Source organism: Serinus canaria, chromosome 12, assembly GCF_022539315.1.
Source record: "Serinus canaria isolate serCan28SL12 chromosome 12, serCan2020, whole genome shotgun sequence".
Taxonomy (NCBI): Eukaryota; Metazoa; Chordata; class Aves; order Passeriformes; family Fringillidae; genus Serinus; species Serinus canaria.
In genome coordinates this window covers 11,457,498-11,483,512 of record NC_066326.1, presented here as the reverse complement: position 1 = coordinate 11,483,512, position 26,015 = coordinate 11,457,498, and the positions used below count along the sequence as shown (strand labels likewise).

The 26,015-nt window shown below is 50.4% G+C and overlaps 1 protein-coding gene and 2 long non-coding RNA genes across 6 annotated transcripts; 1 reads left to right on the top strand and 2 right to left on the bottom strand.

Moving 5' to 3' along the window:
* Positions 1–3,077: 3,077 nt before the first annotated feature.
* LOC108962208 (uncharacterized) lies at positions 3,078–9,988 on the bottom strand. Its single transcript, XR_003944849.2, has 3 exons — positions 9,884–9,988; positions 3,657–3,708; positions 3,078–3,326 (listed from the first exon to the last, which is right to left on the bottom strand). It is a non-coding gene; the product is annotated as an uncharacterized LOC108962208 (long non-coding RNA).
* GATA2 (GATA binding protein 2) lies at positions 7,535–19,904 on the top strand. Of its 2 annotated transcripts, XM_050979354.1 has the most exons (6): positions 7,535–8,962; positions 9,504–9,991; positions 10,691–11,446; positions 13,947–14,092; positions 17,060–17,185; positions 18,013–19,904. In XM_050979354.1, the coding sequence occupies exons 2-6, from the start codon at positions 9,763–9,765 to the stop codon at positions 18,310–18,312; spliced, it is 1,557 nt and encodes a 518-aa protein (XP_050835311.1). In that variant the 5' UTR covers positions 7,535–8,962; positions 9,504–9,762; the 3' UTR covers positions 18,313–19,904. The 2 variants fall into 2 exon arrangements, with proteins under 2 accessions (XP_050835311.1, XP_018770649.2); XM_018915104.3 differs by lacking the exon at positions 7,535–8,962 and having other exon boundaries at positions 9,305–9,991; positions 10,691–11,290.
* LOC127060079 (uncharacterized) lies at positions 19,424–25,778 on the bottom strand. Of its 3 annotated transcripts, none has more exons than XR_007778655.1 (5): positions 25,445–25,778; positions 23,149–23,289; positions 22,070–22,213; positions 21,328–21,471; positions 19,424–19,559 (listed from the first exon to the last, which is right to left on the bottom strand). It is a non-coding gene; the product is annotated as an uncharacterized LOC127060079 (long non-coding RNA). The 3 variants fall into 3 exon arrangements; XR_007778654.1 differs by having other exon boundaries at positions 21,328–21,413; XR_007778656.1 differs by lacking the exon at positions 25,445–25,778 and adding an exon at positions 25,340–25,441 and having other exon boundaries at positions 21,328–21,413.
* Positions 25,779–26,015: the final 237 nt, after the last annotated feature.

The window sequence follows — 26,015 nt, the reverse complement described above, 5'->3', positions numbered from 1 at the left end:
ATGCGGTGGCTGTATTTGTTGTGTGAGTTTTGAAAGGGTTCCGATAATCTGGAAGCGAGAGATAAGGAACACCATTTATTCAGCAGCACTTTGGAACCAATTTTCAACCCTGTTCAACCCCATTCTCCAGCAGCCTCCAGGAGCCCAGGAGATAAGGATTGGGCTATTCATTATCTTCACAAGGAACAAAGATTAGCTAGCAGAGATGAAAAATTACCCCTGGATAGTAATAATAAGGAAGCTAACCTGGAGAGCTGCTGAACCTATATTCTCCTTGCTGCTGGTGCTGCTTCTTCTCTTTTAAAATTCTTTCCCTTTTTTTTTTTTTTTTTTTTGAATCAATATTGAAAAGGTTGGGGGTTTTTTCTTTTCTTTTTTTTTTTTTTAATGGGGGAGGAAATCTTCCCCCACTGTCTATCATATTTTTCAATATGATATGGTTGTTACCGTGAAAGAGAGCAGAGCACGGTCCCCCTTCCTCCCAGACTTTCTGATGACATCTTTAGTACGAAAGCTTAACAGGAAAGAAAACATCCTTCTTTTCCAGCGGGCATGAGGGGAAAATCCTGACTCCCTGCCCGTGCGACCCCCAATGTCTCTGGTGGCACGTGGAGGGGTGACCCCGGCTGTCCCGGGACGGCGCGGCTGGAGAGCAGGCACAGCGCAGTGAGGCTCGGGTGGGCTCTGCTCCGGTCTCAGCCCCCTGAGCCCCGGGCTCGCACACCCCCCTCTGACCCCGCTTGGGGAAAAATCTGCAGCCTTCAAACCCCACTTTTCCCGTAGTTTTTCCGCCTGAGTGACAGTTTCTCGTTTTGGAGTCGTTCCGTGCCGGGCGATCCCGGGACGCGGCTGCCGACGGCGTCTCCTTCTTCCTGGGCACAAGGGAAAAAAGAGGGGATATATGTATGTATGTATTTTAATACCACATTCTTTTGTATTTTTCCCCTGCATAAATCTGGTGATGTATCTTCTCTCAGAGGATGAAGGGTAATACAGGAGGAGTAATTAAAACACTTACTTTGGAAATGGGCTGCGTGGGGCTGATAAGAATTATCTGCCGCATATCAAGGACCCTTTTCCCCCCCGAACCATATCACAAAGACAGACAGAAAATGCCAGCAGAATAGGATCCCCCCCCCTCTTTTCCCTGCTCACATTTTTACCTCCATTATTATGATAATTCCTCTCCCGCGAAACTTTTCTCCTTCCCTTCCCGAACCATATTTCGTTACCCAGCCACCCGCAGGGCCCCCACCGGACGGTCCGGCCTTTGTTTCTGTATTAATATGGTTTTCCTGCAGCCTCGGGCGGGGGTCCCGCCTGTCCCCTCCTCTGGAGAATCGCGCCGCGCCCCCCGAGCCGCCTGGACGCAGCCCCCGCGACCCCGGTGCCCGTCAGCCCATGCAGGCAGCGGGCGCTGGGCGAGGGAAGCCCCCAGCCCCGCAGACACACGCACCGGGGCAGGGAAATACCCGGCAGGTGAGGGCTGCCAAGCCAGGGCTGGGATGCGCAAACATTTCCGAAAACATTCGTTCTGGCTGCATTTCTTAGTCCTCTACGAAATACGTATTTTACCGTCTCTTTCCTAGCTATAACAACGACTCGTCCCGTAATAGCTGCTTGTGCAAGCTCTTCCAGCTTCTCTGCTGCCTCACTTACGTGCAGGTGCATAGCCCGCAAGGCTGAATTTGGAAGGGAAAGGTGTGAGAAGAAACATGAGGTTATGCAAAACCCAGGCTGGTCAATGGAAAAAAAAAAAAAAAAAAACCAAGACTCCCAAAGCATTTCCTTCTCTAGAGAAGAAAAGAAAATTAATAAGACTAGGAGTAATTTATAGGAATAATTGATCCTACCAAGGGTCTCCCCCCCAGCCCACTATCCCTGGGATCAGAGGAAGAAACGAGAGGCTCGGGAGAGGCTGGGGCTGCCGCGCCCGCCGCGCCGGAGCCCGGTTTCCCTGCGCCGGGGATGTGAGTGCGTGTTGTTGGTATAATATCAATTCATTTAAAATATGAAAGTCAAGTCGCGTAGACTGTGACAGCAACCGTAACAAAAGGTGCAAGCAACAGACAATGTGATGTGCTTGTACAGATATTGTAATGATGCAAATGAAGTGGAGGGGACGAGCTGCCGTATTATGTACATAAATACACAGTGGCTCGCCGTGCCATCCGTGAATGCAGGAGAGTGAGAGAGAGAAGGGGAGGGAAAGAAGGGAGAGAGGAAAGGAGAGGGAGGGAGGAGGGAGGAAGGGAAGGGGGGAAGGAGGGAACGGAGGAGAAAAAAAAAAAGGGCTCAGCTCGGAGCTGCTGCCAGTTTTCAGCAGCGTGCGCGGCGGCAGCCCCTCGGCCGGGCTGCGCGCACCCTCCGCCCGCCGCAGAGCCGCCGCTCCCGGCGAGGGCAGCCGGGGAGGCTCTGGCTGCCGAAGCCCTCCCCAGCCCGCGGAGCGGCCCCGCCAGCAGCAGAACTGACGCTTCCCATGCACCGTGCGGAGAACTGAAAGAAAAACCAGGATAGGCGAGAGGCAAGGTAAGGGGCCGCGGCAGCGCGGCTTTGCGCGGCCCGGGGGCGACCCTGCCGGTACCGAGGCGCGGGTCCCGTTGCGGGAGCGCTTCTCTCGGGGCAGTTTTCCCCAGGGACAAATCTGGCAGGGTTTGTAAAGAACGAAAAAAATGTCCCCAGCGCGGCCAGACCTCCCGGGCTGCCGCCTCCCAGCCGGCCGGGCGGAGCCCGGTGCAGCGCCCGTCTGCCCGGGGGCACGGCGGGGCTCCCCCGGCTCTGCCCGGCGGCGGGGATCTCCCCGCAACGCACCCCGCGGGGAGCGGGGCCGCCGGGCCGTGGTTGGTTGTTTTGATTTTTTTTTTCTTTCCCATTGTCACTGGGGTGATTATTTAAATCTCCATCTTGGAAAGTTGCATTTCACCCAGGGCGGCCAGGCAGAGATTTCCCGGAGACAGAGTGTGCAGAGAGCCCTGCGTCCCCTCCCCGCAGCTACATCCTATCTCCTCTCTTCCTTTGTTGGCAGATTTGGGCATTCAAAAAAAAAAAAAAAAAAAAAAAAAAAAAAGATGCGAGGGTTTGTTCTGCCCAGAAAGCCGGCAGGGCCCGGCCCCGCTCTCTCTGCACCTGCCTGCCGGAGAGTCCTCCCGTCCCAGTCCCGTGCGGCAGCTTTACGGGGCTTTGCATGATTTAAAATTACCCAGGCACATCGGGGCACGGCCGCTCCTCTCCGCCGACTCTTTCACCCCTTCGCCTTTTTTTTTCTTCTGTTTTTTGTATGTGCAAAGTTCTCCTCTTTATCCTCCTTTTGCTTTGGGGTGCTCAGGCTGGAAGGCAAGGAAAAAAAAAAATTAAAAAAAGAGAAGAGTCCAGGAGCGAAGCCTGCCTCGTTTTGATGAGATTTCAATAAGAAAAGCGATTTCACTAAGGGAGTGCGAGTTTCGGTCGCGGGGATTGTTCTTCCCCGGTGCACGGAGCATCTTTATTAAACGCAATTATTTTTTCCTCGAAGTCTCAGCTCCGGCCTGGCTCAGCCCCGCGGCTCGGGGCAGGCGGCCGCGGGGCACCGCCGTTGCCGGGCGTGAGTCGAGTCCCGCTCACCGTGCCAGCTCGGTCTCTCCCCACCAAAGTTTTGCCTGAGGAGAAACAAATCAAACCTGTGGGGTCGGCCTCGTTCCTCCCTCCTACAACAACTCTTTCCGAAATAACCTTGAAAGAAAAAAAAAAAGTTATATACACACAAAAAATTAAAGAGAGATCCTGTAAACGAAATCTTTCCTGGCAGCTCCTGAAAAAGAAAATTATACCTTTTTCTGGACAAAGCTGCGCGTGTCCAACCTCCCCCTTCCCCACGCACGCATTTATCTTCGGTAACTTTTACACAAAAGGCGGTTTTGTGGCCAGGCTGGGGTCTGCTTGAGGCTTTCCCTCCCCTTTATTTTGCAGCCTAGCCAGCCGGGGGGCTGCGGGCACCAGGCTAATTGCGGACAAAGCGCAGGTGAAGGCGTGTGCGGGAGCGTGTCGGGAGCGAGAGTGGGACCGAGGGTTCCCACGGTGGGGTACAAACCCCGCAGAAATCCTCTGCGGGATGGAGGATAGCGTATTTACCAAAACAAGCAAAAAATTAAATTTCCGGGATTTATTCCCCTAGTCGTATCTCTAGCGCGCCTTTGCCTTTTTCTTTCCTTTTTGTTTTTCTTTTTGTTTTTCCTCAACGCAGTTTAAGTCAGGGTCTTGTGGTTACGAGGTAACTGTGTCACTTTATAACCCTATCAGGAGCTATTAATACGAGCTAGTAACGCAGGACGGGGGAGCCGGGGGAGACGAAAAGCAAAGCGGAGACAAGACCAGAGGGCCGAAAACACGGAGAATTTTTTTTTTTTTTTTTTTAAGGCAGAAAGCAAGAACTTTCTCTCCCCCGAAAAATCCAAGGAAATTTACCCGATGCGGGTGTTGGGGCTGCTCGCAGGGACCGGCTGGCCGGGGCTCCTACCTGCTGGCAGAGCCGGCTCTCCCCAACCTGCGGGGGAGCAGGGGCGGGACGCCCACAGCAGACCCTCCCAGCCCCCTCCCCGCCAGCGAGCAGCCCCTTCCCCAGCCCGCCCGGGGCTCTCACATTGCCCGCCGGCACTGGGAGCGCCGCGGCCCCGTGCGGTGCTAAGCACTGAGCACTTCTCTCCCTCTTCTTCCTTCTTTTCACGGAGTTTTCCTGCCCTCCCTCCTGGCGTCTGTGGGCTGCACCTCGGGGAGGCAGCGGGCAATGCTGCCCGGGAGGTCTCGGCCCCCCGGTCTCCGTTCACCGGGACAGAGTGTGGCCCTGGGGGTCGCCGGGGGCACCCCAGGAGAGGGATGTCTGCAGGAACGTGCCTTGGGGTCTGCGGGTTCTCCCCAAGTACAATTTTTCCCAGATCCAAATACCCAGAATGAAGGGGGAAAAAAAGAGGAAGATTCCCCTCCCCGGACATGTAAATAAATGGTCCGTGCGCGGCGCCGGCTTATTTGTTTTCTGCCTTCTCCTCTGCCCAAGAATAGGTGTCAACTCTATCACATGGCGCTACTAACTGTTGCTAAAACATGCTGTCGTCTCCCCCCCTCCCTTAATGATATGACATCACTTGTCAATCAAATCAAAATAACCAGTTGTGCCTCCAGATCTGGGAAAGCTCCCTTATTAAAAGAGAAAAATAAATTGCACAGCAATAATAATAATAAAAATAAAGGTAATAAAACGGAGGCTGTAGTCCCCGGGGGAAGAAGGGGGGAAAGAAGGTAAAAGGGGGTTGGCAGGCGCGGGGTGAAGGAGTGGGGCTCGGTCGGACCCTCTCCGGGGAAGCTTTGGCAGAAAATTGAGGGAAGAGCTGCTTAACCAGCCGTGTGAGCGGCGGGCTGCGGAGCGGAGCTAAGCCGCTCGCCTCCAGCAGCCAGCGCAGTTCGCTGCTGCTCCCGGTGGGTGCATTAATTCAATTAAAAACCTCAGCCGTGCCGCCGGGGCGTTGAGCGGCCGAGACCAGAGCCGGCACCCGGTTCGCCAGAACCAGGCAGCGGGGACGGGACACGTCGGGAATTAAAAAAAAAAAAAAAAAAATCGGATAAAATTATAAACTAGAACAAAACAAACCAACATACTGCGAGCCGGCTGGTTAGGAAGTCTCCCAGCTCAGCCGGGCTCTCAGCAGAAATCTTTCATCCATGCTGGAGGGGTCATTTATTTGACAAAAGGTTTTGATGGGGGGGGTTGCAGAAGGCGAGAGGTGGGTGCGAGGAGAGGCGCCGGCCGCCGGAGGAGAGCACCCGGCGGCGGGGAGTTGGTAGCCGGACCCTCGGGCCGGAGGTGGGGCGGGCGCCGGGGAAGCCGGTCCCGAGGCGGCGCGGCCGGAGCCGCCGCCGCCACCCGCTCGCCCCTTTTGTTTTCCTTCTCCTGCCGGGCCTCGGGTAACCCGAGACGGGGGCTTCAGGGAGCCCCGGCCGGGCAGCGCCGGGGTCTGCCTCGCCATAAATCAAGCCGCCTGATTAATCTTTACAATTTGTCTTTTAAAACAAACACGAACGAATTATCAGCTCGTTAACTGCGATTTTATCACCTGCCTAAAACAAACAGCCCACCCCATTCCCCCCCCCCCAAAAAAAAATCCCCCCAAATCGCGTCCTCGTGCTGATGGCAGGAGGGCAGTAATTAAAACATCCAAATTAATTAATAAGCATGTAGCGAGGAGCTGGATTTGGCTGGCGGGAGGGAGCCGGCGAGGCCCGGGTGATCCCGGCTGACCGCCGCTCTGCTCCACCGGCCCGGGCTCCACGGGCACGGCGCACCCCGGCCCCGGCCGCCTCCGGCGCTGGGTACAACCAGGCGCCGAGGGGATCTTCCTCCAGAGGCCCGCGTTTATTTTGTAGCCATCATTCTTTCAAAACATTGAAAAATTCATTTTCGGGTGCTACTTGGGTGATTTGGGTGCATGTAGAAAGAAAATGCTTCGGAGGGAGAAGTCAGATTCTTGGAAAGCCCGCTTGGTTTTCTCTCTGCCTTTTAACTTTCCCTTTTTTTTTTTTTCCCTTTTTTTTTTTTTAATTTTTGCTTTGTTTCCCTTTCCTCCCGGTCACCACCGGACTGAGGCTCCCGGGCACTCTCCGCAGCGCGGGGCGCATTTGCCCTCCCGAACCCCGGCCCCTTTTTCACCAAGCCCGGCCCAGCGCCTGTCCCCGGCCTGCCCGGGTTAACCAGCCCGTCCCGGGAGAAGCCCGGCTCCACCGCCCCTTCCGCGCCCGGCAGCCGCCGGAGGAGCTGCCCGGCCCCACCGCTTGCTACCCCCCCGCAGCGCCAGGAGGGGCCGAGGGGCGCCGCGGTCCCGGCGCCACCGCACAGCCCCGAGGTCAGGGGGCCGGGAGGAGCGGGACACCCGGGCTTTGGGTGGAGGAGGCGTCACAGGAGAGCATGCGGAGGGGGAGGGGGGGGAAGCATAATCGCCTCTCCCTGTCCCAATCCATAGGTCCCCCAGTATGGCCCCGCTCCCGCGGGCTGCGCTGTGCGATTCCCCCGGGGGGCTGCGTTGAGGGTCCCTTGGAGGAAGGTTACAGGGGGACAATGATTGTGGGGGCGGGACAGTAAGAGAGGGAGCCCCATGTCGCTCCGACCAGACGTGCTTCGCAGCGAGGAAAACGAGCTTTATTATTATTATTGCCGTTATTATTATTATTATTGTTATTATTTTTTAAAAGTTCATTTCCTGGCGAATTTGGCAGTGACGGGTGACGTCAGAGCCCCGGCGTCGTAGTGACTGGGGCGGTCGGGCCGGGGGAGGCCGGCTCCAGATCCCAATCCCCAGCGCTGCCCGCCGCGGGGGCGGCCCCGGGGGCAGCAGCAGCAGCATCCTCGGGGCCGCCCCGCTGCCCCCGCCCGCAGCCCCCGGTGGGGCCCGGCGCAAGCCCGCACGGCCCCGACGCTCCCGCGCCCCCTGCCCTGGCCGCGCCGTCGGGCTGGAGCCGCGGCCGCTGCCCCGCGACCGGAGGGGCTGCTCCCCGCCACCCCGAGCCCCGGGCAGAGACGGTGTCCTCGCCCGCGTCCAGCTAGAGGGCTGGAGAGCTGTGATCAGCGTTTCCCTTTTTCCCCGAAAGCAGCGGGTGAGGAACGGGACAGGAGCGCCTGGGAAACGGGACACGCAGCAGCGCCCGGCCTCGCTCCGGGGAGTTGTTTGTGCCTTTCCCATTATTATTATTTTCCGCCCCAAAGGCGGACCGGTTTATCCGCACCTTCGCGGGTGGCGAAGCCAGACCGGCGACCCGGCTGCTGCCGCTGAGCTGCACCACAAACTCCACAGAAAACGCCTGTTGATTCGGGATGCACCTCCGCCCCCCGCCCCAAAGCACACGAGTAATTGCAAATAGGAAAACTGTGATGTTTGCTTTTTGTTATTAATTATTTTAAGAAAAGTTTGTGAGGTTGGAGAAAAAAAAATCATTAGCGATGTCGCAGCCCCACTGGGAAGGCTGTATTCCGTCCCAGCGTCCTTGTGCCCGGCCCGGCTCGGCTCGGCTCCCCGGGCCCAGAGTTGCCAGCCAACCCCGTCCCAGGTCCTGCCCGAGCACTACGGGCCGGGGAGCGGGCAGGGTCGGTCCCTGCCCTGCAGCCGGCTTGCAGCGGCCCTGCTCGTCCCGTCGGTCTCCGGGGTCGGCGTGGAGCCTCGGAATCATTTGCTTTTAATTATTTTTTCCCGATCCAAACAGTTATTTCAAACTAATGTGACCGGGCTGAGGTTTGTCCCGCTCCCGGCTGCATGCTGCTGTGCCTGATTTAAGGGATTTTAGCATATTTATCTCCCCGGTGCCGATTTCCAGCCGCGGGCATCCCGGCGGCGGCGCTGAAAGTCACGGCTCAGCGGCGGGGCAGCGCTCGGCGGAGTCAGCCCCATCGCCGAGCCCTTCCCGCACTCCATCTCCGCTCGGCCCCCCCCTCCCCGCTCCGCATCCCCGCACTCCCCGGCGGGACCCCTCTGCTTTGCCGTCCCCGCCCCGCAGGGGCGTGCAGCGCCCGGGCGGGGAAAGCCCCCACGGCGCTGCCGGGCGAGATGCTGCGAGCGGGGGAAGAGGGGCGGAGGAGGGGGGTCTGCTGCGCTCCCCCCACCCCGGGCCGGCTCCGTTTGGGGCCGGGGGTGCGGTTGGGGGCGGTGTGGGGCGGCGGGATTGGCTGGCCCGGCCGCCGGCCCTGCGCACCCCGGCCCGTCTGCGGCGCCGCGGCCAGCTGGCGCCAGCGCTCATATAGGATGCGCGGGGATGGGACCGAGTCGGCCAGAGCAGCGGCTTTGCCATCTGAGTAACACTCCCCATCCAACCTCTGCTCTTCCCGCGCTCGCTCTGCCTTTCCCCCCTCCTCTCCCTCTTCGCTCTTTTAATTCCCCCTCCGTTCTCCCCCTCTTTGCTGCGCTCGCATCCTCCACGCCGGCATTCATCGCCACCCAGCCTCCCGCGCCGGGTAAGTGTGGGGCGCGGGGGGGTCGCCGCGCCACTGCCAGGGCGCACTCTGCTTTCTCCAAACACCCTTCACTCCACTCTTCTTGTCTACCCCTATTTCTCCCCCTCCTTTTCCTTTTGTGTCAGTTGGAGTTCTTGCTAGAACTACGCTATATTAGTTCTGCCGTTCTTCCTTTTTTACCCCGCTTTTGAAGCCAGCTGGAAAAACTCCTATTGACGTTTCTAGCGAGGAAGGGGGGGGAGAACGAAACTATTTCCTTTTTTCTCTTTTTTCCTTTTTTGTTTTCCCCTTCTTTTTTTTTTTTTTTTTTTTTTTTTAGTTAAGAGTTTGAAATGGATCTCTGTTTATTTTGTGGGGCAATGAGCAGGGAGAGAGCAAGGCAAGGAGTTTTGGGGACAGGATATTTTTGGAAGGGAGGAGGGGCTCTGCTTCCCCCTCCCCTTCCATGTACCTCTGGGAAAAGAAGCCGGCCGGCAGCCGGCCCGGCGAGCAGCGCACCCACGGCTGCCGAGCTGCTCAACCCTCCTGTCTCTCCCTACAGGTGCTGCCCTGGCGCTTCCCCGGACCTGCCTCCGCTACCCGCCTGTTGACGGAGGGACACGCTGACTTCAGGGTCCTCTCCCACGCCTCAGAGGGCGCGCTCCAGCCACCCGCCGGTTTTCTTTCCAAGAAAAGCCACCCCAATCTCTTAAAACCCACCAGGCAGCGTCAAAAGCGACCCCCCCGAGCAGCACTCCCCGCCCCCACCGAGCGCCGCTCTCTCCTGGCCTGGGGGTGGGTGAAAGGGGAGGCCCAAGGCCATGGAGGTGGCCACGGATCAGCCTCGCTGGATGGCCCACCACGCCGTGCTCAACGGGCAGCACCCCGACAGCCACCACCCCGGGCTGGCTCACAACTACATGGAACCAGCGCAGCTCCTACCTCCGGATGAAGTCGACGTCTTCTTCAACCACCTGGACTCCCAGGGCAACCCTTACTACGCCAATTCCGCCCATGCCCGGGCCAGGGTCTCGTACAGCCAGGCACACGGTAAATCAGCACCCCTGCCCCTTCCCCGCCGAGTCGGCAGCGCTCCGGGGCCCTCCGTACGAGCCGCGGGTGTCCTGCTCGGGGGTGAGAAGTTTCACTCGGGGCCGCTTCGGTGTGTCGGAGCCGGGGAAAAGGAGATCGAAAACAGGATAGACAGGGAGGCACGGCTGGATTTTAACCCTAGGGATAACCAAGGGCTAGCGGAGGGGAGGGAAAGAAAGGGGGGAGGTAAGAGAGGAAGGGGAAACAGCGTGCGCACGGGCTAAAACTTCTCAGACACGGCTACTTCCCGGATGCAAAATACAAACCGATTCAAACCGGCGATGGATTTTATTTGGGGGTGTTCTTAGGAGCCGAAGAGAGAGCATTACGGCAGCTTAGAAAGACAGAGCAGAAAGGGGTTTGCTGCATTTTCCCAGGAATGGGGTGGGAGGAAAGGGATTGCTTGAGTGCCCCTCCTGCTCCCCCTGCTCCTTCTGGTCGTGCTGGCTGGTATATCCCTCAGATGAGACAAGGGGAAGGGGCTGCTGGACCAGCCTGGCTGCTCTTCCCTGGGTTGTGAAGTCTCTCCCGTGGCCGGCTGTCCTCCAGCTGCCCGCAGACCGATGAGCTGCCCAACCACGGGGAGCTGGCGTCTTCCCCAGTCGCTCCGGGCTGGGCCACCCCACGCTGACCCCAAATGCTCTTGTGTTTCTACAGCCCGCCTGACCGGGAGTCAAATGTGCCGGCCTCATCTTATCCACAGCCCCGGGATCCCTTGGCTGGACAGCAGCAAGGCGGCACTGTCTGCCCATCACCACAACCCCTGGACCGTCAGCCCCTTCACTAAGACACCCCTTCACCCCTCGGCGGCCGGAGCGCCTGGGGCCATCTCGGTGTACCCGGGCAGCAGCACCTCCAGCACCGCCTCCGTGTCTTCACTCACCCCGGCTTCGCACTCCGGCTCCCACCTCTTCGGCTTCCCCCCGACCCCTCCCAAGGAAGTGTCCCCAGACCCCAACTCCACCAGCGCCGCCTCCCCTTCTTCCTCCGCCGGGGCTCGGCAGGAGGACAAAGACAGCATCAAGTACCAAGTGTCGCTGTCGGAGGGGATGAAGATGGAGAGCGCCAGCCCACTCAGAAGCAGCCTCACCAGCATGGGGGCCCAGCCCTCCACCCACCACCCCATCCCCACCTACCCCTCCTACGTGCCGGCAGCCCACGACTACAGCAGCAGCCTCTTCCACCCGGGCAGCTTTCTGGGGGGCCCCGCGTCCAGCTTCACCCCCAAGCCGCGGAGCAAGGCCCGGTCCTGCTCGGGTAAGTGTCGCACCCGCGGCCGTCCCGCCGTGTCCCGCCTGGAAGGGCCGCGCTCCCGGGGCTTCGTGCGTGGGGCTGCGCCGGCTGTTGGGGAGAGCATGCGGGCTGCTGCGAGGCTGGGTGCGTGTGTTGGCCCGCTTCGGGACAGAGGGACAGGTGACTGCTTAGTTTTGCTTTCCTGGGATTTTAAAAGTAGGAGATGGAGCTTGGCCTGGGCTCCTGGGTGCCGATGCACACAGGCACTGGCCACAGGGCGCTCGAACGGGCCGCGGGGCACGGGACCAGGGCAGGCTGAGCCAGCAGACCGCGTTGTACAAAGAGGGATTTATATGGAGAAAGAAACCCGAACCCTTTTCATCGGAGAAAAGCAGGCCTCAGGCTCCCGAGGGGCTCAGGCTCGACCCTCCTCCCTCAAGTCAGGCAAGCCCCCGTGGATGACACATGGGGACTTTCCAGCGATAGGTATTTCTCTCTCCGTAATTTCCACGTCTCTCCATTAACACCACCCAAAGCTCCAGTGCAAGATGAAAGCGAAACTTCCCTGGCCTGTCCCCTTCATATCGCAAAGGGCCTTTTTCCCTTCGCGTTTTACAAGAGCAAAAGTTCAAATATAGTTTACATACCAGTGCAACAGACTAAGGTGTCCAGTCACTGCTAACTTACCCCAGCCTAACTTTAATTAGAAAATACTCCCCCCTCGCTTTTTTTTTTTACCCTGAATCAGACATATCTCTTCTTCCAAACAACTCCTGCAGACCTTTCCCATGCTCACCCTTCCTTGCATTTCTTCTAAAAGTGCGCTCCTAAATCTGTGAATTAGGTGATGAGCAAAGTTTTGACCCCACTTTGAAATCACAGTAGTTATACAGTTAGACACAAATTATGACAATTTATGTAATTCTACTGACCTTCATGGTTTAGTATTCTTACCAATGGAAGGAAATTACTGCAATATATTGGGGCTGAATTTAGACAGTCCTTTAAAAATAAATATCCTTATAGGCATTTGCATATGTATTACATTGAACATATTTATTTATGAATATACTACATGTTTTTATTTAAGTAGACAATAATTTAGAAATGTGATCTCTTATGAGTTTTGCAACAAAAATACCAGCTATTTTACAAGCTCATCAGTACTGTTTCAAATGATTCCTTGGAAGGGAAAAATACATTCTTTTTCTGCCGTTATTCCCAGGCAGTTGCTACGATGTGTATGCAATTTTAGTGCATAGGAGAGAAGCTACAGGCAATGGGTAGCCCAAATCTCCTGAGTCTGGAATCTGGCTCAAAATCCAGGTCTCTAAAGACAAGAAGGATCCCGAGTAGCCTTTAAAAATTTTTTGTCCCATAGCTGCTGCTGATTTTTAGATGGGGGAAACAAGGACCTTTTTTCTTTTGTTTTACAGTTGCTTCTTTTTTTTTTTTTTTTTTTTTCTCTCTGTAAGGGAGCTCCCAGTGTAAGGAACTGGGGAAGGTTCGTGACCACTCAGTGTTTTTGTAGGAAAACTAAGACTCACGACAGGACGACTCCTGCAGCTTCCTGCCCTGGGAGGGACAAGAGCTACAAATGCAGTGCTGCAGAGCTCCCCTCATTTCTCACTCTAGACTGTGTTGTTTAAAAGCTACCCACTCCCTAGATTAAGGCAGACCGAGCCCCGCTGAACTCAACATGGCCTGCTTCAGTTATTAGCAAAAAGAATTTCCTTTCCAGTTAAATACTGTAGGATTTGCATAAACGGTATTAAGAGAGATTTCTATATTAAGCAGACCTGCCCTCAAACCATCCAAGGCAAATGAACTTTTAGCAGGAAGCTCTCTGATGCAGAAACAGATATCTTGAAGTTACATGTTGTGTTTTATTTAATGCAGCCATTCTACAATGCTATGTTTACCACATTGTACTTTAACTAATAATGAAGGTAAACTGCTCCCTACCAAATCCAAACTGGACTGTTGAAAAATCACAGAAACAGAAAAGCACTCAAGCCTGTTTTATACAGTAATGTCCAGTGAAACTGAACTTTCTCAAAGGACAGCATTAACAGTGTTTTTATGCCTTAAGAACAAAAATAATAACTGAGACTCTGGTATTTTGTATCCATTCCCAATCTGCTCGGCTCTACTTTCTCATCCTGTAGCATTTGCAGCAGAAAAGAAAGTGCAGAATTGGAAGTCATTTTGCTTAGATTTATTTCTAGAAAACCTCTGACTCTGTCTCTAAAGTGTTGTGTGTTTGCAGGTGTGTGTGTTGGTGTGCACGTGCAGGGGGGTTCTGTGGCAGGGGAACACGGGATTTCACCACCGGAGTGCAATAATCCGGGAGGGGAGCGGTGCCCAGTGAAGGCTGAGGGAGTTCTCGCTGAAATGATAACTTCCATCTGACACAATAAGAGTGTCACTCTTTCTCACTTTGCAGAGAGCGCTGCCTATTCCTGATCATGACATAAAATACTCACTGGAGCCTGGGAGTTCTTGAAACACTGAGCTCCTTGCTGCCTGTACTGTAGATGTCACTGCTGTCTGGTTGTGCTTAATTAACAGAATTAACACACTGTTTTGACTTCTGAAAAGTGCCTAAAGGACAATGCAGAAAGATTTTGTGAAGTCATTTTTAAAGCAAGTAATCTGTTTTCTTTGTGTTTCCATTTAGAAGGCAGAGAATGTGTGAACTGTGGAGCCACTGCTACCCCTCTCTGGAGAAGAGATGGCACCGGGCATTACCTGTGTAACGCCTGCGGGCTCTACCACAAAATGAACGGTCAAAACCGACCTCTCATTAAACCCAAGCGAAGGCTGGTAGGTGTCTTTATTTCTCCTGGGTTTGGGGATAAATAAGCCAATAGGACCACACACAGGCACGAGTCAGTCGTGCCTCATCTCTGCTCAGCCCCTGCGTGGAGCCGAGCTGTTCTGTACCGGGGGTCAGTCACGGCGAGGTCACTGCCGTGCCTCGGGGCACATCTCCCCCTCAGCCCCCATCGCGGCAGGACCACCGAGCCCGCCTGTCCCAAGCCTCCCTGCCGCTCACAATGCATGCAGGATATCGTGTGTCCTTCTCCCCGTTTGTCCTCAGATGACAGCTTTTAATTTAATTCCTCATTTACTTGGCCTCTTGGGACGCTTTGGGCGCACGCTGGGAGCGAAAGGGTTATGAGCATGAATGTCCTCCACCATGGACTAAAAAAAAGTTCCAGCTCCAGAAAAGCAAAACAAATCAGATGAGTCAAAGCTACTGCTCCCCACTCAAAAATTATTTGTATAAAAGCCATGAAGTAATTTTCACTCTTATATTCTCTGGCAATACTAATATTGGTTCCCTCCCCAGACAATCCCCTACTGTTAAAAAAAATCCTATTATTTTTCCATGGAGTCACCTATACTTTGTATTTTCATTTGACTGATTAAAAAAAAAAAAAAAAAGTCCTTTCTAAGCTCCTGGTAGTAGTTTCCTATCCGGATATCTGTACGTTAAAGATAATGAAACTTTGTGTATCTGTTTCCTGACTCTAAAAGCTTTAGAGAGTTTCTATAGGCAAGCCTTGCCAGTCATGCTTGCTGTTTTGAAATTTCTAATACACTCTACTCCGCAAATAATGCGTAAAATGCTAAGAATAATAAATATATTTTTTGGAGCTTTGTGATTTATGGTGCCTAAGTCTCCTAGCTATTCGTGGGCAAATATCAACGAGGTTTAGAGAGCAGAAAATTGGCATTACTGTTCTAACACTGGGATGGGATACAGAAGATTTCTGTCCTGAGTCAGAATTTCAGCTATGTAAGCTTCTTAATGACTCGCCTTCTAAAGTGACTGACATGTAGAAAAATGTTAAGACAACAGTGTAACATTATCGTCTCTCAAGCTCAAGTGCTTTCCAGACTGAATGGGACAGGCCATAGAGTTAAGCAGCGTAGTTGAGTATCAGTAAGCCATCTCAAATATGCAAACATAGGTCTCCACCTTCCAGTGTGTTAGGAGACTGTTATACTTAGCTCACTGTGCAGGGTTTGGGGGGCACTAGAGAGGTTTTCTTTTAGTGTTTCGCTGGTTAAATGTTTAGTTTTAATTGATTTACAGCTTTGTTTATTGCCCCTTTTTCCACTGTAGTTTGCTTGTTTGCGGGGCAGAGGAGGTGGCCATCTTTGGGAATTTGTTCATCTGCCCTGCAATAACAGAGTGATCGTATTAATAATGTCAGCATTTGGACGTCTGGCATTAATTGTGTTTGGGTTGCATGAGTGCATTTGCAGTAGGGGGTACCCCCTCTTTCTGCCTTTGGCCTGTTCTCACAGGCGAGTAAGGCACCGAAATATATGAGTCTCCGAGGGCCTGATTCTTGCCTGAAGCTGCTGAACCGTCCATCAGCTTTGGGAAAGTTACAGGGGGCCGTGGCATAAATCAGGAGCAAGTGAGAACAGAGCCCTGTGCTCCTCTTGGGTGAGCGGGCCGAGCTGTGCTTCCAGCGGCGCCCGCTCCCCACCGGGGCTGCGGGCAGGGCGGCACACCGAGTTCCCTGGGAATCCCACTGCCCTGGGACTGGCTCTGCTCAGGAGATGCCCTGTGCATTCCTGTGAGCTTTGCTGGGCTTCACCCCATGGCTCTCCATGGCTAATTGCAGAAATATCCAGGGAGCAAGGCCCCAGGGAAGGACCGCGATTGATTCGCTTTAGGAAGTAAACTCCAATTCAAGAAAACCCTGAGTCCTCAGCATTAATTCAGTAGCACAAAATGGACTTGGTGTTTTGACCACTTCTAGAAGCAAGGCTGAAGGTTTCTAATACAAAACAACTTCCCAAAATATGGGGTGCAGTTAGTCTGTCCATAACACTTTATACGTCACTGTCCATGCACAAAGGACGCTTTTATCGTGGGTCTGCTAGACAAGGGCCGGACCAGGAATCACGGGCGCCTGCAGCTCTACTTTTCCTGTTCTTGTTCTGGGAGCTGGGTGAATGTTTGCGCTTTCTTCTTTCCCCTCACCTTAGTTTCAGCAGAGCAATAGTTTTATGAAAGGGTGGTGGATTTTTTGGCGGTTTTGTTTAATTTTAAGACAGTTGTTTGAGGGCTTGTCAGCCAAGGAGCTAAGTAGGGACAGAGGCGGCAGACGGGGGGTCAGCGGAATCACTGCTGCAAGGCATGAAATTTGGTTTGCTAAATATTTAAAGAAAGTTGGAGCCGGTTTTGTTTTCTCCCTTTCACTTGTAAATGCAAACTGAATTGTCAGTGATGGCTCTGATAAATACTGCACCCAGCTAAGTAATGTGGTTCATTTTCTTTTGTGTCCACCTCTCAAGGGCCAGAGTAGGGGTAAAAATCACATTCTTAAAGATTCCCTGTTTTCAGACCCAGTCCCAACATTGGCAAAGACTAAAATTCTTCACTGAAGGAAAAGCAAAATGCAAATGCATTTTCATGACGGATGCATTCTAGAATTCTGAAAAGGGAAAATTTGAAAATATCAAGACTATTTTTCCCCCCTCTAAAATTTTTGTTTGTGGAATCAGAGATTCATTGTTTCTCTCCTTACTTCCTTTGCACACAGAGTGCCGTGGGGCTTGAAAGTTTGCACAGGATAATATTTAAATTTAAGCAAAAACATATCATCCATAAAACTTAAAACCGACAGCAGCTTTCCTCCAGCCCTGATGCTCAGTAAAATCTTAGTAACAAGTTCTCCTCAAACTAAATATTGAGTCCAATTTGAGCTTTCTCATGATCTCCCTCCACCTGGTGATACATTTTAATTTTCTTTTTCTTTTGGTTAGTCAGCGGCCAGGAGAGCAGGGACTTGTTGTGCCAACTGTCAGACAACCACCACGACCTTATGGCGACGCAATGCAAACGGGGACCCGGTTTGTAATGCCTGTGGACTCTACTATAAATTGCACAATGTGAGTATTTACTCATCTCATGTGTCGCTGCTTGCCTAGTGTGGATTGATGTCTTAACTGCATGGTGTACACTAGGCTTTTATTGGTTTCAGGGGTTTGGTTGTTGTTTTATTCCTTCCCTGTCTCTAAAGTTCCCCTGGGAAGTGACAGCCGTTCTTTGTCAGCATAGTGATGCTAAGTTCAGTGACATTACAATGTATGAGCTTGGCTTCTAGCTTGGGCAAACCAGGCAAAACAGAGCTGCCACACTTGGTTTTAACTAAGAGGGTTTTGTGTGCTGTTTCCCTCCAGAAACAGAGGCCATTTGGAATGGGCTCCGTGCAAAAATCAATCCTGATGGGCTATCTTCATTTTGACTCGTAAAAAAATAATTGTATCTAAGGCTTTGTTGTATTATTTAATTTTTTAAAAAGAAATTAATTCCGAGCAGGAACACTTGATACGTTGGGAACGTTATTTACGCTGTAGGTAACAGAGGTTACTGGTACAAGATTGCTCATGTCTCAGGACTGAATTTGGGTCAGCGTGTGCCTCCTAGTTTGATCTTCTATTAGGAAATTAATGAGGACTGAGAGTAAGCCTACGGGAAAGGGAGTCATCAGCTGCCAAATTCAGTTCAATTTGTTTTTCATGTCTAGGGGTTTTTTGTGTGTGTGGTTTTATTAAACAAATCAATATAAACAAGTTCTGCAGAGAGAAACACCATTTTTTTTGGCCAGAAAAAGGTCTCCATCCAGGAAAAACACATGGGGGCTGTCCAAATATTTTCATTTTTGCACAATAAAGTCATTTTGTCTGCATGAGCCTGATTTTCTCATTCCTTGCAGGTGAACAGGCCTCTGACCATGAAAAAGGAAGGAATTCAGACCAGGAATAGGAAAATGTCCAACAAATCAAAGAAAAGCAAGAAAGGCTCTGAGTGTTTTGAGGAACTGTCCAAGTGCATGCAGGAGAAGTCGTCTCCCTTCAGCGCTGCTGCCCTTGCCAGCCACATGGCACCCATGGGGCATTTGCCCCCTTTCAGCCACTCTGGACACATCCTACCAACACCTACCCCCATCCACCCATCTTCCAGCATCTCATTTGGACACCCACACCCATCCAGCATGGTTACAGCCATGGGATAAAACCTGATGACCAAGAGACCCATCCAAATATTAGGAACATGGGACTTTGCCTAAGATGACACCAAGTAAGACAATGTTCTGCCAAGAGGAGAATGTAGGGATGGCAAAAGGAGACCTTTGCTCCCATGTGGTTGACTTTTAATGCTGGACTAAAACCTTGCAAATGATGGGTCTTCTGCAGAAATGTGTAGTGGTGCCTGTAATGCACTTTGCCCCCTCAGGTATAAGAAAAAAGAACTCACCTGTTCGATACTTCATGGTCCAGCAGGAAGCAAAAGATGGCAGAAGCTGAAAGAGAAGGCTTGGAACTGGTTTTCCTTTCTCTCTTTGTTATTACTGTGAATATTGTAAAGAGATAAAAGCAGCCTCCCAGGATGGAATTGGCTCACTGGAAGCCAGACATGCTGGATTTCTATTGCGGACTTTGTTTGGGATAGGGAAAAAAAAGAAGAAAAAAAGCCAAAAAAAGAAAAGTTAAAAAAAAAAACAAACCACAAGAGAAAGAAAAAGGCATCTTTATTAAACCATAAATTTTAAAATCAGACACAAAGTCATATTTATTTTGTTTTCCACAAAAAGCCTCAACCCCTCTGATTGCATGTTTTTGTGCTGTCATTTGCAATGGCTACCCTGTAAGAAAAGCTGCCTTCAAGACAAGGAGAGGGGAAATGTACTCAACAGCCCTCTTGGATTAGCTCCATCTATCTTCCATACCAAAGTTACCAGGAAGGGGGAAAAGATTGCGAGGGCGAGGAACAAAGCAAAAATGTAGCCGTAACACGGGATTTTAATATACCCAAGATGGTGATTATTTTGACACAATTCCTTCATTCTTCTCCCTAACATGAAAGATTAATTTAAAAAGAAAAGCCCCTCTCCCAACTACCCTATTGTTCCTCAAACCAGACAACCTAGGTCAGACAAACTGTTGGGAGAAAACTCTGGGGAAGGCAATCCTGCACTAGCAAGGGGGTGATAGCTGCAACACCATTTTGGTAAATGCCTGGTGAAGTTCTAGCACAGCCAAAACCATAATGGGGCAGAAAAACCAACCTGCTCACAGACTTTGAGGTTGAAGCATTTTGTTCTGTTGTGTTGGCAGCTGTCGCTTAAAAATGCAGATTAGCTGCTTGGGTAAACTTTGGGCACTGTGGCCACCACATCCACATGCAGCCAGCGCCGGCTGTCTCAGGCACCCACCCCGGTGGAGTCCACCGGGAGGAAGGGCAGAAAGGAGGCTGAGATCACTGGAGAGGGGAAAAAGAGAGACAATCAGTTTGAGCTTCACACATCCATCAAATCCCAGACACAGAGACAGCTGAGGGAAAGCATCGTTCTAAGGGGAACGGCTGTTTTCCGTAGTGGATTTTATATGAAAACAAGAAAAGAACAAAAAAAAAAAAAAAAAAAGAAAAAAAAAAATTAATCTCCCATTATGAAACCCTATTGTACGTAAATGACCGAAAACAAAGCTATTGCCAACGTGAAGTGTACTCTATTGATTGTTATGATCTGATGCCTCTCGTGAACACAAGCTCCAGTATAACACACGGTGTACATATTTAGGTATACTTCTGATGAAAATGCCCCAATGAACAGAGGGGTTTGATAATGTAAACCACGTAAGCTTAACTCTGTGAAAAGCTTTTTGTTTTATTTTTTTAAATTTTAACTATTTTGTTGTTGGGTTTTTCTTTTTTTTTTTTTTTTTTTTTTTTGGATCAAGCCAAATTGTATCTTTACTACAAAAGTCCTGCTTTAAAGAAAAAACCAGAATGAAACAAAAAAAGATGTATGTAAATTTTTTTAAGCCTGTAATTTTTAAGCCTACTAAAATGTAGTATTTTATAATTAAGAACCAAGCAGCCATGAAAATCCTGCTTTCCTCTTTTTTTTTTTGGTCTGTGTAGGCATATAGGTGCACTTTGTAAAGAAGTGGAAATAAATGGGAAACTAAATTGGTTGGGAGAAATCATAAGAATTTTTAATCTAGTGAGGTAAAAAATTAGGTCCTTTATACTTTTTACCTTTTACAATGGTACAGTTGTACATTATTTGTACCCAACTCAAATTTCTGTAGGATTTGGGCAGAGGGGAAGGGGTGTGGGTGAAAGACAGGGATTACTGATACAGTTGACAAAGTGCAATATATTGTCAGTCACTGCAGCATAGACAACAGCAGTTGAGATTTAAATTATTTTGTACTTGTATCAGCATAAAAAATTCTTCAGTATTTTCTGTTTTTATTTTAATTTTTATTTTGCTTATTTTTGGATTAGTGAACTAAATTATTGTTAATTATGTACAACATGTTTATATATTGTCTGTAAAAAGTGTATGCTTTCCTTATATTCCTTCAAGGTGAATATTGCTAAGAATAATAAATACCTTTTTTGTGAAATTACCTGTGCCCTGTTTCATGTCATAAAAACTGCTTTTAGTAGGGAGAGAGGAAATATTATCGTCACTGTTGCTGGTGGAATTATTAGCTTATACTTTATGCGGAGCAGGCTATGATATTTTGAAACGCTACCAGGGTAGGACAAAAGAGGGTAGTTAAAGAATGATTTAGTATTGGAAGCACAGGTACAAAACCTCATTCTACAGTGTTGTTTTGGAGTGACAGGTCAAGCAGTTAAGTGTGCCTAAGTTTCTAAGAGCTAGTTTAAATTTTGAGGGAGCAGCCACATTGGAGATGATGAACTGTGGTTTCTCTTGAATTTTTTTTTTTTTTGTGTTTTATTAAAGTGTTTGGAGAAATACTTTTACATTAAAAACACATTTTAAAAGCACTGTAAACATAGAAAAGAGGCCAGCTGTGGAAAGTTCTCCAAAGGAGCACTCTCCACCTGGAAACCTGTTTCTTGCCATTTGTCATGATCAGTGTTGGGAAGGGAGCAAGGGGGGATGGCCAGCCTGGAGCTGCTCAGTGCTGCCCTGGGAACAGGAGTGCAGCCCTGAGCGCAGGGAGGTGTGCACATGGACTGGCATGTGAGGATGGAGAAAAGTGCTTACCAAACAGATCTTCCATGACACCAAAACTTTGCAGGTGCTTTCATCACGCAGTCGAGTTTGACCCGCACAAGGAACTCCTTGGGGCCCTACAAAGTGAAGCCAAGTCTTGCAAAGTCACCCTGCCATGTGTAGGGGTGGGCATCGCTGCTGCAACAATATTTTCAAGAAAACTGCTAGTGAATTTTGGGTTTTCTCCTTTGAACCCCTGTGGAAATCAGCTTGGGGATAACTCTTTATTCATTAAGGGAAAAAATGACCTGGGTTCCTTTTTCAGTGTGTGTGTGTGAATTCCAGCCCTTTCTAGCAGTGCTTGTCTTTCCCTCTGCAGCCTCCTGCCCAGCCCTGGTTGCAAGCCCTGCTGGTGAATACCACGGAGCTGCAGCAGCTCTCCATGTGCTGAAGGAAGAACACACAACTGGGACAAGGCCTTCCTGCATCATTTCAGACGAGTTAATCATCTCTCTAACTTGTTCAGCAAGGCTTAGTGCAAACACCCATTAAAAAAAAAAAAAAAAAGAAAGAAAGAAAAAAAAAGAGGCAGTTTATAGCATACTGTGCAAGCTTCATTTAAAAAGAAACATGTTCTTTTTCAGACAGGTTTAAATAAACTCAGCCTCTCTCCTTCCATCTTTGAATAGCTGAGAAATGAGAACTAGCAATACCTCTTTAAAATTTGGAATAATCAAGCTGTTTGCTTTGGTTGCACAGCACACATCCCATTCAGGTTGTGATGGTGGCTTACCTGGGGGCTGCCTCTGCCTCTTTGCTGGTTTGGTTGGATCCACTGACAGAACTGGGGCCATAATCCATCAGGCTGTCAGGAGGGGTGGTGCATCTCCCAGCGCCTGGAGGAGCGTGCTTCTCTGAGCGGGGGCTTCAGCAGTTCCTGCAACACAGATAATAAATAATCCCATGTTTGTCAGGTGGCACTAATCTGTGAAAGATCAAACCATCTCTCTGCAATGTGTGTATTGTGTTTGTCTCCAGACATTTCGCATAGCAGAAGAAAAACAAACAGCAGGGAATGGAAATGGAGCAAGTGTGTAAAGTTCAACGTAAAGTGTAAGCACCGAGCAGATATCAAGGCAACAAATTGGGATTTATAGTCCTTTCACTACCACCAAACACTGGGGGACAGGATTTTTGTAAGGGGGAACCCTGACATTACTTGCCTTTGGTTCCTGTTGTTGGGATTATTGTTTTAAGCGGTGCTTAATTGTCATGTCTCCACGGCCACATCAAAAGCCAAGAAGATTAGGTTACAGGGAGTGTTTGATGTCAAAATACAAAATAAATAAAAGGGAAGCTGAAAAGGTACTGTATTTTCCATGATGTCTACTGAGGTTTTTGCTTCAAACATCCCTCTTTTTATTATTATTTGGCAAAGGTTGCACTTTTATTGACAAGATTTTATTTACTTGCTTTCAAATGGCTCCACTGCTTTCCTGCAGCAGCTCGAAAGGGTTAATATCCCCTCTTTGATGGCAAACACGGTATAATTAACGCAAACTTCTTAAGTATCCTGGTGACCTGTAGATGGCCACATGAGAATTTTGTTATTTACTGACTTGCCAAACATTTATTGCTTATAGAAGGACAAGTGGGAAGCAGGCATTAATTTTGATGCTGTTATCTGTGATTGCATGTAAAGTTCATAGCAGAGAGTGCCTATATGTCATCTGCAATTAAGCATTTTCCCATTTTTAAAAAAATTAATTTCACATTGGTGGAGGGGGTTGGGGCAGCAGATTTACAAACTGAGCTCCTGCCCATCCGCAGGGCAGGCGTGACACAGCCAGAAATAGGACAACTTCCCCTTACCTGCAGGCTGCAAAAGAAAACAGTCTGGCGCCATGGAGCATTTGATCCTTGGCTTCTCCACAGAGACAGTCAAATCAGGACCAACTGTGACAGGGCAGAGAGGGACATTTTGTGGTGAGGCATCTCTCCTTGGAAATAAGCCTGAAAAACAAAAATGAAGCCAAAAGTGGCTATCAGGTGAGTATGTTCATTTATCTCCAACCTGGACTGGATTAGAATGCATGACCTAGAAGTAAAATGCTTTGTTTAGCCCAATTCCCTGGGCCATCTGGTCCTTGCAAGTAAACATTTCTGAGTGAGAGTAAGTGACTGTTCTTTAAGCATGGTGATGTGAGCGCAAACCAGGCTGCTCTGGGTCTAACAGATCAAACCTCAGCACCAGGGCAGCTGGCTGGTGCCAATTCACAGACACCATTTGCTGGAACAGCTTTGGGTGCAATTCTCTGTGGTGCCAGCTTTGCAGTCAGCCCTGAAGGTTCAGTCTGATGTGTTCCTGCCAGATCCAGAGCTTGTCCTAAATCTAGGGCGCACATTGCACCAAGGTTCTGCTGGGAGGTCTAGGACCCCTGTCAGAGGAAACTCATGGGAGACACTGCAGAACTGCCCTGCATTTGCAGTAAGAGCTAAGTTGCATTTCTGAGCACTGAAAGCGCATCTGAACACAATGTGGTTGCAGGATGAGAGACACAGCAGAGAAAACTTCCAGCAGGTAGGAGGACAATAGTGAACTAACCCCTCCTTCAGAGAAAAGGCTTCAACATACCACTGAGGGAGGGAACTGCTACTGTTTGGGCTATAAAAACCCGAATCAGGGAAGTATAACATTCACCCAGCCTGTGGAGCAGCACCAGGCAGAAAAGAGCCACTTGCCTGTATCCTGCACGCTCCTCTCTCTGTGGTTCTGCACTCTGGGCTGCAGCGAGTTATTTGGGGGAAAGTTGACTCTGGCTCAGGAGGGTCAAGAGCCTGTGTAAATCATTTGGAGTTGGGCTATCAATGCCAGAGGGTGAACATGGACCCTTGTTTCTTCTAACACCTGCTTCACCAAAGTCTTCCCCAATGCTTTTAGTTTTCTCTGGCTCTTTATTCAGCTCCTACCTGCTCTGTGTCAGGCAGAGAGTACATGGTAGATTTCTTTACCTGGGACATTTTATTGTCTATTTGGTTGTGATTTTTTGTCTCTTGTTCTTTAGTTCACTCCCACTTGCCCATGCTGATATTCTGGTGGCTGGTTATACTGCTAGGGTGATGTCGAGGCAATCCCTACTGGATTTTGCTGTAAAATACAGATTATTTTACCATCACCTGCTTTAATTCAGCCCATCCATTATTTTATTTTAATTTTACTTTTGTTTTCTTTTTTGTGGATCCTTGAAAAATGTGGAAGCAAACCCACCCCCTGTTGAGAGTTAATCATAGATAGAAGAGAACTAGATGAACAAAAAGGAACAGACCAAAATTGTTCACATAACCTTTGAGCCCACGGGCACTCTGGACTGCACACTATTTTCTTCTTTCCAAGCATTACTCCCAGCAGCACAGGAAATATGTTCTTGATGAAAAAGCACATCTCTGGAGGCAGACCACTGCCTGACTGGTGCCAGGACTCACCCCATTCCCTCACACACTCGCTTTCTGATAACAAGCAGAATGACAGCACTCTGTGCCTCAGTTTACCCTTGCAAAGCAGGCATAAAGAAGACATGACCTGCCCTATCAGCTACACACAAGTGTTAACTTGCTCCAGCCTAGCAAACTTCAGGGCAAGTTCTAACAAATGTCAGTATGTGGTGTGCACTGATAGGCACAGGGAAAGGGCACAGCACTCTCTAGGTTAGAAACTCCTCCCTGCCTCTGCTGTGGAGCTGCTGCACTGCTCTTACCACCTCCCTACAGCTGTTTGTGGCACAGATGACACATTGGAGACATTAGTCATTGGAGTGCATCCCCTGGCTGATTCCAAGAGCTGACCACACAGCCCCACGGAGAGCCCCACGCACACGCAGAGCCGCACGCAGCGCCTCCAGCCCGGGCCCATTGTGAAGCAGCCCTCTCGCCATCTCCCATGCTGTCAGCCCCTGACCTTCCTTTCACATGCTCTAATGGTCACTAGAACACTGCAGAGGGAACACAGCCCTGGGATTAAACAACCCTAATTTGTCTCCAGGCCTTTCCCCCTCCTTCCCCTTACCTCAGTCTCCCGCGACTTAACGTTTAAAACAGCTGAAGTTTACAAAAAATCAAAGCTCCCAATAGGCCCAGATTGTCTAAATACGGAAAACAGGAAGTGAGTAACCTTCAAGGGGAAATTGTTCATCCGATGGAGGCCAAGACCCAAGGCCCTGCGCTTTGCAGTCCTGCCCAGCCCCGCAGACACGGCGTGTACCGAGCGCGCACGGAGCCTGGCGGCAGGGAGGGCCGGGGGAAACTTTGGCTGCTCTGGCCGTCGTGTCGCGGCTGCCTCGAGAAAGGAGATGGTGTTTGCTCCTGTTCAGAACAGCAGAAGGGCTGCTGGAAGGGTTATTCTTAAGAAGGCCGGGGTAGGATGGAGAAGCAGACAAAGGTCGGAAGGGAAAATGAAGATACAAGAGTCCTAACTAAAACGGTCTCTGGCTTCCTATGAGAGTGAAGATGGCAAGAGAGCACTGCAAATGGCATTGGGCTTCTTCCAGAAGGGCGGGGAGAGATTTTGTGTGACAGCCCACTTGATGATGAAAAAGAGAACACTTCATTTCCTACGCAGTGAGAATAATAATTTCTTTTTGTTGAGTAACTTGCCTGCTTCCCCCCGCCAGAAAAGATCCCAATTATTTTACCGGGTGTTTATCTAAGGCTTATATTATTCACTCCTGAACTGCAACCATTAG

What these genes read in the sequence shown, in the direction of transcription:
- GATA2 (XM_050979354.1), top strand. Translation starts at nt 9,763, where the DNA reads ATGGAGGTGGCCACGGATCAGCCTCGCTGGATGGCCCACCACGCCGTG. An exon ending in GCTTCGGGACAGAGGGACAG is followed by an intron (nt 11,447 to 13,946) that starts GTGACTGCTTAG and finishes GTTTCCATTTAG; the next exon opens with AAGGCAGAGAATGTGTGAAC. An exon ending in TTAAACCCAAGCGAAGGCTG is followed by an intron (nt 14,093 to 17,059) that starts GTAGGTGTCTTT and finishes TCTTTTGGTTAG; the next exon opens with TCAGCGGCCAGGAGAGCAGG.